At 32.4% G+C, this 11,953-nt stretch overlaps 1 protein-coding gene across 1 annotated transcript; it reads right to left on the reverse strand.

Moving 5' to 3' along the window:
* Positions 1-1,615: 1,615 nt before the first annotated feature.
* On the reverse strand, positions 1,616-11,746 carry ATSYTF (C2 domain-containing protein). The gene is made up of 14 exons (XM_078967287.1): positions 11,161-11,746; positions 9,806-9,880; positions 9,607-9,714; positions 9,047-9,079; positions 8,888-8,977; positions 8,376-8,498; positions 7,985-8,128; positions 7,203-7,610; positions 6,556-6,690; positions 5,677-5,892; positions 5,102-5,377; positions 3,948-4,073; positions 3,415-3,714; positions 1,616-2,057 (listed from the first exon to the last, which is right to left on the reverse strand). Exons 1-14 carry the CDS (start codon positions 11,353-11,355, stop codon positions 1,836-1,838), a joined length of 2,451 nt encoding a protein of 816 aa, XP_078823413.1. The 5' UTR covers positions 11,356-11,746; the 3' UTR covers positions 1,616-1,835.
* Positions 11,747-11,953: the final 207 nt, after the last annotated feature.

Below are 11,953 nucleotides of genomic sequence, written 5' to 3' on the forward strand. Positions count from 1 at the left end.
CACTAGTGATTGCAACAGACCACAACCATTCGCAGTCAATCGCAACCTATTGAAATGCGAATGGAAGTTTCTGGTAGAGAAACGACTTCCATTAGCTTCAGATCCTTCGCTTCTGGTTGCAATTGACAATCATACCCACTTGCCATCGGATTGGAATTTGAAGTTGGAGAACCGCAATCCATGTATATATCAAAAGGGACCGAAATGCATCTTTCTCAACTTAATCAATTAAGTCCAAGTCTCCAACCTTCATATCTGAATCAATATGATGTTTAGATGGATAAAGCTTCCAAGGTTATCCATAATAAGGTCACAAACTTTCAAGATCTAAACTTTATGCACTTAAATGACCAAAAAATGGCAAATATGACAAATAACTAGATCTATGAAACCAAGTTAAAAGCGTTTTACTCACAATGGTCCACGAATGATGTAATCTTGTTGAATCTATACTGAACTCTTCTTCTATACACTTTATCACTACGTTGTTCTTCAAGATTCAACCTTCCAATTGAGAAATAAGCTCATAAATGATGTCAATGCTCAAAAACAAGTAAGAGGATGCTAGGATTTCTCAAGGGATGATCTTAAGTGATAGAGGTTGATCATGAGAGGGTTTCTCATAAGTTAGAGCCCTTAAATATGGCTCAATACTGAAGATTTAGGGTTTTGATCTGCCCAGATTACATCCTGCTTAACATAAATTACACCCTGTGTAATCCAAAAATCCTCAATTTCCACTTCAACTTCAAACAGTCATACCTTCTCAGTTTCAACTCCGTTTTCGGCGTTCTTTATATGCACGAAAATGTATTGAAGAGCCTCACAATCCTATCTAATTATTTTTGACTTAAAACATACCGAACTAAAATCCTTAATTCATGAAAGAAGTCTAAAATATCACTTTTCTCGTTTTACCCTTTGACTCCAAAACATAAACCAAGAGCTTAGATCACATAACCAATATCATCCACATCTAATAGGGTCTAAACCATATTCCCTTGAACCCCAGACAATAACTTGATCCATTTATTGTCCACAATCATAAAATAATAAACTTCTCGAAACAAGTTGTTACAGTGTTATTTATCCATGACCCACAATGAAGTCCTTCTAGTAACCAATAAACACAACTCATACCTACTATTGGACGAAAGAAAATGCAATTTATTTCCAAAATGTGGAACAAAGACCATACATCAATTCACTCTCTCAATGGATCTCTTATATGTACGAAATATAATGTTTCCTAGTCCCGTCAAATTCAGTTATAAGATGTCCCTTCATTTGTAACAAAAACTTAGCCTCAAAGCACAAACAAGACAACATTTCTTACAATAATTTTGTTCACAGAAGCATTATTGTACAACTAAACACAATAAACAACAACAATGTTTTATTCTATTTAAAGCTTCAAATATATATACTCCCACAACAAGCTCACATCTAGATGTTTTTTTAATGGATTACACTTCTCTTTATCCGTATTTTCAGACACAACACACCCTTTAATTTTTGACAATACAAAATCCATATAGCTACACATAAATGCATCTAGAGATGCGACTAGCAAATAAGCAAAAACAACAGACGAATGCACATCACTCATATCATCTTTTGCAAATATAAATATATACGGTAATCAGGTTAATTACCAAAAATACATAATATGCTATATGCCATTCATCCATTACTAACTTTAACCAATTTCAAATATCCCAAACAGATCAAACAATTTTAAGGGGAAAAAATATGGCAAATTGGCAATGAAGGAATGTATGTTTGTCTTTTTAGTAATTAACCCTATTGTGATCTATATCTACTATACGTGTAACTCAATTACTTGAAGATCTTCGGCTGAGTGAAGGCGATGAATTGATGATCTCCTGACCGAGCTCATTAATTTTGTTGAGCAAAAGCATTTGCTCAGTTTCAAGTTGGATGATGCATTCTTCTTCAACTTCATGGAGACTTTCAAGCTCAGCTAGAGATGATGACACTTCTTCAAGATTTTCATCTTCGATTAGAGACCGGATTTTCATCATCATTTGCTTCATCTAACAAAGGGATGAAATATGGTTTTATGTAAGATAAACATATATGATCGATGATTGATATGCAAGAACACATAGAATATAGGACTCATGGACATTGCAAACTTTTATCTAAAAAATATGCATACTACATCTATAGTTTCACCATTTTATCGATTCAGCCACTTCACTATCTTTTGTAGTCATTGAACCAATATAGCCTTTTTACCGTTCGAAAAACCATTTGCACAGGGTAAAATGCTCAAAAACACAATGTATTTTAATCATTTTATGGATTTAGCCACTGACCTATTATTACAACTAAGGTTTAAAAGTACGGAATCGTGCCTCCAGGCATTTTTCATTTGCCTCACAAGCCAAACCAAGGCGTAAACTCGAAGCGGTATAAAATATAAAAATTAAATATTATATAAATAATAAAAATATAATAAAATTACATAAAAAGTGCCATAATTAACTATGTAACAAATGCAAAGAAATTTTACTAACATTGCCATTCTGCGTAACTAAATAGCAACAACGAATTAAAAATATACTAACAAAGCAAATATTGAACAAAGTTACGTCAATATAAGTGAATCATGTACAACAGCCAATTAGATTTTTCCACCGCCTCACCCGATTTTGTAAACCATGATTATAAAACTTATTAAAAGAAATATTAGTTACGTGGCTAAATGGTTAAAGTATGTCGTGCTTTGCTCTTTTTCAAAATTGCGTAACCGGAAGAATGGTTATTTTAAATTGTCAAATGAAAAATATAATGGTTTAATCACCACTAAAAATAGTCAAGTGGTTAAATTGCAAAAATCAGGCTGGTATGTTATATTTTTTCTCTGCCTTTTAAACTGTCAAGTTAAAGTTGCATATTCTTATCATAACAATGGCATTCACTAATGCTTCAAAATACAGAAAATGACAACGGATTTCACTGTTTATCGATTTAACCTTTAAACTATTATTTTTCATTACTATCACAATAATGGTTCCATTGCTAAATCAACAAATATAATAATAGCTCCATGGAGAAATTGATTAAAAATAAAAAATAATAATAATAATAATAAATAAATAAAAAATAATAAAAATAAAAATAAAAAAATAGGTCACTAAATTGATGAATATATGTTCTGTTTTTCTGTATTTTCCCCTGATATAAGAACCTGGTAACTAGGAAAAAAGTTTCTGTTAAATCAATCAAAAAAGGTAAAATGGTTTAATGTTGTTTTTTTCTATATTTTACCCAAATCATTTCATTTTATAAATGCAAAGACTCTTTACGATCCTGATCATGTCACAACGAGTGATCTTAGATTTCAAGAATCAGAAGAAAATCATAAAAAAGAATGTAAGTGCTAACCTGGCCTGAAATTTTGTGTCCTCTACTTGAGGGTGACTCGGAATCAGAAACTTTCTTTTGTAGTTGTGGAACTTTTCTAGTTACTTGAACATGAATCTCACCCCTTTTAACTCCTTGAAGAGGTATCCATTTGTCAGACATCTCATTTGGGGCCAATCTCTGATATTCCACAATGCAATCACCAATACTAGATGTTGGCAAAAGGGCATTATGGTCTTTTACATGGAGAGCTAAGAGACTTCCATCATCAGGAAATTCAAAAGTTTGATGCCATTGGGGACTCAGAGTTTTAAACATTACCTGTTTAAGCAAAAGCAAAACTTAAGGATGTTTCTTTTTTTTTTTACCAATTTATGCAACAAATTCACTTTTCCACCAATTTCTGCAACCGGTTAAACATGTTATATGTAAAATTGTTGGATATATTAGCATTTAACCCTATTTTTAAACCAATAACTAAGACAATACTCAAAACCTTTTGGGTTGAGGCGAGTCAATTGACTATTAAAATAAATTAAAAACAAAATCCTCACCTTGGTTCTTCTCTTCAAATTTCCATATTGTACCCTAACATAGGGATCACTTGTTCCCCGGATATCTGCAGCAACAAGATCTCTTCCTTCGATAAGAACAAGCTCAATCAAACCACCTTGTGAACCCTAGACAAGGCCAAAAGACAATGTGATCAGATTAATCGATTTTAGAATTACTTACTCCTTAACATACTTATATTTTTTTACCCATAAGCAGCGACCAATAATAGCAATACTCGTAAGATGCTTACTAGTTTCAAGCTACATACACATTGCTGTGCTGTGATGGGCAAGGAATTTGCTATTATGTGTAGAGAAATGTAAGTACAGCCAAAAATATATTTTACAAGTTTCAACTTACATACTTATATTATCGGGGAAAAAAAAGATAAAAAATGTAGGTATGTGGTCATTATGTGTAAAGAAATATGAAAACGTTGCTATTGTTAGTAAAATATAAAGTATGATGCCTATATTGGTAAAAAGAATAACTATGATGCTAATTCCTTGTGAGAAAGAGAACTAAAAAGATTCCACTTTTGGAAGGGACCAAAAACAATCACGAAAGCGATGCAGGATTGGTGGGACAGCAGGGGCAATTTGGGAATTAGGGCCATTCTCTATCATGGCAGTCTATATATTAGGCAAGGTATATCCTTATGGGAATAAGCAGAAAGAATTAGAAGTTTCTTCTATCTAGGAGGCCATAGCATCTCGAATAGCTATTTCTATCCTTCCTATTGTTCCTGTTCTTGTTATGAACTGAGTTTTAATACCAATCATTTGACTGCCATTCAATTTCTTAATATTTATACATGAGTTCATAACATTCCTGCAATCTGTTCCCAATAAAAACAAATGATCATTTTAGAATAATCAAAGTCTACAATTAAAGGTGGGTTAGACTTAGATGCCTTGTAACAGTTGGGGAAATGGAATTCAAGATGTTTAAAAAATATATAAGAATTTCATGGTACACTTGGGGAAATGGAAGGAAAAAATAAATAAGGGAAAATTTGTAAAACATCAGACTCATTTACCCAGACAATTTGAATTTGTGTTAAGTATTAACTCAAAAAGGAAAAGCCATATGTTATATCCCCATTATGTAAGAAAGAAACGGCACCTAAATGGTAAACATGATTTGTACATACCTTGGATCCTTCATAATCATCGATTGTTACTGCTTCGATTTGAAGCCGAACTTCACCCTTTTTGACTTTCTCAAGCGGAATCCATACATCCCTCACTACCCCATCCACTAGACCTTCCAAATTTACCCTTGCACCACCAATATTCTCATCTCCAAAGATGTCTTCATTATAGCATTTTACCTTTAGATATTCACCATCACTAATCTCGTCAAACTCAAACTTCTGAGTCCAACTAGGTTGTGAAGCATTTGTGGCACCTCTCGTTCTTTGGATGGTCTGTCAATTCAATTCATAAACGAGTTTAATCACAAGAAAAAGAAATAGCAATGCACTTTAATCGGTTTGAGGACTTACATTTCAACCTATTACAATTTACAAAAACATTGTTCTTTAAAAATTCATCCACCCAAACGGAAAAAATTGAAAGTATGATGCTATAATTACAATGTTGTACTGATAGGAAGAAACTTGTAATAAAAAAAATTCAATAAAAGCAGGATTCATATAATGGGTTTTGATCCTTGATAATCCATAGTACAAAATTAAAGATATTAATCTGTGCATTTAGTACCTACCTTCCCATATTGCAGTTTAACATACGACTTTCCACTTTTGTCCTTCTCTAAAAGTTCTTTCCCTTCAACAACAGTTACGTAAATCTTCCTTCCGGTTCTTGGTTGAAAATTTGATGTTGACCCAAATAGTGATCCCCGTGAACTAAGTTGAGAACCACTCAAGGTATGTAAACCATCCGAAAATTGCCATTCTTTCAGTGTAAGTTTCACTTTCAACTACAAAAAAGATCCATATTATGCCCATCCTACTTTCTAATTCTTAAATTTGTTGACGAAAAATGAGAAAATACATAATCTTAGCTTGAGATTTTGCCACAAAGGTGACAATCAGCTAATCATAATATCAGATTAAAAAAATTTCCAGAAAGTTGACGATGGGCCAATGTGTAATTTTATCTTGAAATTTTGCTAGAAAGGATTTCTAGCTTCAGATCAACCTGTTTTGCTGCTCAAATGAGTGTCTCGAAATGTGCTTTCATCAAATGTCACATTATTGTTATAAGATCCATTCTTAAGTGTAACCTTTTTAATTTAATATTGCATTCGAAACCACTAAATACTTCTTTAAGTTGTAACATTTATTTAATCAAAGAGAAATTGATTTATTTTGGGACAGAAGGCTAATGATGATTTGATTAAAAATAAAAACTGAGGTAATCAAATAGCAACGTACATTTAATTTGTCTTATCAAGGTCGCTTAACTTTTTTCAGTTCAACCCAAGTATATGTACTTTCACACTTAGTTAATTTTTAACCCGTTAGTGCTGACGTGGCATCCACTTGGTGTAACGTGGACGCCATGTTAGCAATGTGACCGATCAAAAACTGACTGAATGATTTTTTTTATGGAAAAATATCATACATCATACATATCATACCTTTGCTGAGTTAATACTCTCAAATGGGACCACCATTTCAACTTCTTTTCCGCAAAACTCAGCATGCTTTGCTATCACACCTGATTCTTCTCCAACAGCCCAGAAGATAGTCGAATCATCCGTGCAATATCGCAGCTGCACCCATTAATAAATATTTATCAACTTTCAAAAACGCAATTTATTTGGGCTAAATAGCATTAGCAACCTACTTGTATTTATTTGCATATTATGGCATCTTATTTTCATTTCTTTCTGTTGCAACATTGTCTTTCATATTAATCCCTTGTACTTTGAAAGATTCACCCAGTGTTAGCATTCTACTCCCAAATTGTTTCTTATTAGGTTTCAAATATCTACCCAATTTTGATGGTATTGCTATAATTGGTTGGATTTTCAAGATACAATGTTGTAACAGAAGCAAAAGAAAGTAAACGTTGTGTATTTCTCCCTTTTCCAAACCAGGATAATGGTTTTTTTAAGTGAATATAATGATGACAACATAAGTGCTTCGGTATTTTGCGCATGAAAATATTCATTTTGGTAACTTTCAGAAAAATCTTGATATAAATCCATAAAGAAATCAATGTCTAATCTTGATTCTCAATGAGAGTAGTATACTCCTTTTGACCACAAAAGTCAAAGCGTACCTTGATTTCACAGCTAGCAAGGTGATCATAATTCACATTATCCAGGCTACTTTCATAAAGATTAAACTTGAGAATTCCAGCATCGTCATGGAGAACCATATTAAACGTTGAATCCCATGTGGGGTTGGGTCCCTTTACCTCAAGTGTTCTCCTTGTCAAATCTTCAAGTTCCACCTCTACAAATGTATGGAAATCTTTACCCATGTCATGATTCTCTTGCCCATAACCATCGCTTGTAGTTGTAGAGCTTCCTTTAAAACTATTCCGGGAAAGTTTTCCGGCAGAAACAACCGTCACGTGGAGGACACCCCCCACCGCCTTTTTCCGGAGGTCCACTGGCGGCAAAGCAAGACAACGGCGCCGAGGTTCCACCATTGTTTTGTTCAAGGTATCGTTACAAATTTTAACCTAATGAATGTATGGTAAAAAAAACACAGTCAATATAGTAAGGGTTAAATGCAAAAAAATACTATTTGCATCCTTATATTATATTACAGAACTGTACTTTGAAAAATATACCCAATTATAGCAATATAATCCTAATACAAAGCATTCACGTAAATTTCAATCACCATGACCTTGGTTGAAGTCTTATGTTGTGGGCTACCAAAACTTTCACCATGGTTTTAAAGTTTATATACAAGTTATTGGGATAAAATTTCAATGTTACACAAGCATCAAATCAACTTTTTGAGTGAGACCAAAAAAAAAAACCCTGCATGTTGTCATGTCATGTGATGTCATGCGTAACAAAAAGAAGGCCTAAAAATTTAGAAAGTTACCAGCCAGGATGAGACACCAGGGAGTTCTGTTGCAGGTAAAGATTGGCTGCCACCACTTCCAAATGCAACACCTATTCTCACATCCGGAGTCGACACAAAAGAATATAAAACCGCTTTCCCATCTAAAATCGGTGATATAAGAAGCTGCACAATTTACCAACATCATTTTCATTGCTAGCTTAATCATCAACCAATATAAAAGATATGTATACGATTAGTGATCATGTCATTGTGGATACAGAAGCTTAAACTGATTTTTTGTATGAGTGTTAAAATCATAGACTCAAATGAATGGTGGGATAGACCACTAAAGCCTTACACTAACAGATAAGCAAATGAGGTGTGTATGCTATAGATATAGATATAGATATATATAATTGTGATTACATACATCACCCTTGATGTGGATGTTGTTTACTACAATTCGAGCTGTTCCCATCGGTTTTGCCAACTTTGTAAACAACATGATACTTATGTCGGTAGTGTCCCAGTCAAAGCCCATACGGATGAATCTCTGTCAAGGCAAATAATATAAAGTTTGAGCCAGAATTTATCAAATAAAACATAAACAAATATCCAAAACATAAATCAATAATCTAAGCTAAGGCATTTACCATTAGCTGGAATAGATTTCCTTACATCAAATTAAAATTAGATGAAAGCTAACTGTTTAAGGTGCTCATTCTTAATGTCTTAGTAATGCGGCTTAATTCTGTAAGCTATATATAATTTTTTTTTCTTATTTACTTAATACAGAATGTCGGGGAAAAGACGCTTTCCCCAATAAGTCCTACCTTTTTGAAAAAAATTGTCTAGTGCCCTCATCTTCTCAGTTTTTAGAACATTATTTATCTTAGTCGAGAAAAATAATAATAATAATAAATAAGACCTAAGAGATCAAACCTGATCACCTGCAGTAGACCATTGAGCCCCATGCATTCCAAATATTGGAGGGCATGAACCTAACGAAAACTCTTGCAGCTCGATCCTTTCCTGCACCAAGACTGCTATTAAAACAAATTTGGAAACATTTTTCACACATCCTTGTAATCACCAACTTACTATTAGCTTTGTTTTCCGATGCTTTAGGCGTTTCTGCACAAGGAAAATCATTGTTGTTTATTATGTATGCATGATAAGAAACCGAAACAGATAAATAAAGACAAGAATGTTGTTTTATAATCAAATGCTTATATCAAATCAATATACAACACCAAATAAGTCACATATAAACGTATATGTTTCAAATCTGTTTATCACGTCAAAAGAATTCGTTTGCTTATATGAACTGTGAAATCTCAAAAAGGAATTTTAATAATTAAATTAAAAGGCTTTCAATTTCTTTACAAACATTGGTGCTATTGAAGATTATATATATATATATATATATATATATATATATATATATATATATATATGAAAAAAAAAAAAAAAAAAAAAAGATTTTCTTATTCCATGGTAATACTCCATTCCATTCCAGTTTTGATCACTGCATACCAAACACTAAGCAGTTTGGATGTGGGGACCCTTTTGAACAAATTTTGTGGAGGCATCATTGATTGTATCAAACCTATATATAAAAAATATACAAACAAATGATATATCTATAAGAAAGTAGTCACCTCAACAATGGATGAGAATTTGAGTGAAAGCTTAGGACTAATGAAATTGGGCCAAACTTCAATTAAGAGTTTGTTGAGCCACTCACAGTGCTCCAATGGTGTTGTAGGCTGGTGGAATAAAATAAAAATTAGAACAAATCAATTTCATTAAACTCAAATTATGTCAATGGAAAAAAAAAATCAGAAAAAAAGAGCATACAGATGTTTGTAAAATGAGTTGCTTCCACTTTTTATTCAAGTCTTGCACAACAATTCTCTGTCGATAACTTCCGTACTGCAGATTAAAACATATATCTCTTAGTAATTGCATTCCATTTCATGTGTAATATTAATCTTTTCAATTATAAAAAAGATTATTATGTATTAGGACAAGGACTCTTTTTTTTTCCTTTTTGTACATCTACATAAGAAGATGTCTGGATAAATTATCTTTGAAAAAAACAAAAAAATGATGGAACACTTGGTTAATGGAAGGATAAAATAAATGAGGGTAAATTTGTAAGCACCTAGCACCATCTTGCTCCAACCCCAAAAACACAGAATAAGAAAGTGAAAAAGGAAAAGGAAAAACACAATCCACTTGGTATAATGGAAACAAAAAGAAAAAGGACAAAGAAAAAAAAAAGAAGGGGTGGCATTAGATGATATGCTAATTAAAGAGTTGAAGCATGTGCTACTCTTCTTGGTGCTCAGGAAATTTTTCAATAAAATACTCAATGAAAAAGATTCTCATAGTGTAATACACATGTTTTGTTATTAACCAAATGTCTAAAATACCCTTGACCCTTCAAAAGAAAGGGAAATTAGGGGAAAATGTGTGCAGAAAGCAGTAATAATAATTATTTGTATCAATGAAAATGGACAAACATGCAATGTTTCTTGAAGGTTTGCTTATAAAAAATAAAATAAAAAATAAAAAACAGTTTCATTTAAAGACGCTTTTGTGCTATTTCTTGCATTTAAACTTTTTTTATAAAAACAAACTAGAAACGTATCATATCTTTCAAAAAGTGGAAGATGCTCTAGCATCATAACTCACACTTGATCATCTCAAGCAGATATGTATGTGATTTGCACGAATTTTTTACTTTGGCATCGGATATCAGAGATCAAACTCCAGTATAGATCTTTGTTAAAAGAACTAAAGCAAATTTATCAGAAATGGAGAATGGAGAATAATAAAGAATAATTTCATGACGTGTTATACCAAATTCCATTATTAATTTCTATGAAATTTGGGATAAATAATTGGTTTTTTTTTTTAAGTGCAATGCTGTAAGAAACAAAATCAAAGTAAAATGATAAAAATGGTACGTTCCTAATTTTTTGCATTTAACACCAAAAAAGGTGAAATTAAATCGCAAACAAAATAACACACAAAAAGAATGATTTGATTATATGTTCAGTGTCAGATTATTTATTGTATTTGTTCTTCTTTTCAAAGTAAAGGTTAACCTCAAAAACAACTACAAGAAAAATCAAAAAACAGAATGAACAAATAAAAAACTAAATTCACACGTGATTTAATTAAAACTAGTGAATCGTAGAACAAACCTGAACAGTTGCCCAGACAGCAACAGCAAGAGGAACCCAATTCGAGAGGTTGAAAACCCACTTCTCAATGCTCCATAAAACCAATAACAGAGGAATCACTAATGGAAAAAGAGGTTTTTCCACATATAATTGATTCAAGAACTCGGTTATTTTGCTCATATCAATACTCGCTTTCTTCATCTTCCTTCTATACATCTCAACAAAATTCTATATAAACCCAGCCCAAGTTAAGTTGCTTCAGAAAAGTTAAAGTTTTCTGAGGATTAACGCTTCAGATTAAAGAACCCCCATGAATTGATTTCGAAATAATGAGATATTATAGTAATAAAGAATGAATGTTCAGAGGAATTCGTAGAGACAAGAGATACCACAGAACAGGTTGACTTTTTTGAGAAAAAGGGAGGGTTAACGATCAACGATAGAAACAGTGAAGAACTGATGTTCTAACAGAAAAGTTTAAGTATGAGATCGATGAGCTATTTTTGTATTATTAGCCATAAAAGAATACAAGGAAATTGAGGAGAAAGTTCCTTGAATGATGGCTTCATAGATGGTGTTCTGGGAACATTTTAGTGGAAAAAAGTTGTCATGTGTTTGTGGTGATCTCTTGGATAAAACAAATAATTTGTTAATTATGTCATTTTCATGAATTCTTAATAAATTATAGATAAAACTTCAAAAATGGTCCAATAGGTTTTTGAAAATATCAAATTTAATCCTTAAGTTCAAAAAACCTTACAGATAGTCCCTGTGGTTTCAAAATTTTTAACATTTGGTCCTTCCAGCTCACTCC

This window comes from Lactuca saligna, chromosome 8 (assembly GCF_052625555.1).
Source record: "Lactuca saligna cultivar CGN05327 chromosome 8, ASM5262555v1, whole genome shotgun sequence".
In the NCBI taxonomy this organism is placed as follows: Eukaryota; Viridiplantae; Streptophyta; class Magnoliopsida; order Asterales; family Asteraceae; genus Lactuca; species Lactuca saligna.

What these genes read in the sequence shown, in the direction of transcription:
- ATSYTF (XM_078967287.1), bottom strand. Translation starts at nt 11,355, where the DNA reads ATGTATAGAAGGAAGATGAAGAAAGCGAGTATTGATATGAGCAAAATA. An exon ending in TTGCTAGCTGTGAAATCAAG is followed by an intron (nt 6,691 to 7,202) that starts GTACGCTTTGAC and finishes TAATGGGTGCAG; the next exon opens with CTGCGATATTGCACGGATGA. An exon ending in AGAGTATTAACTCAGCAAAG is followed by an intron (nt 5,893 to 6,555) that starts GTATGATATGTA and finishes TCTTTTTTGTAG; the next exon opens with TTGAAAGTGAAACTTACACT.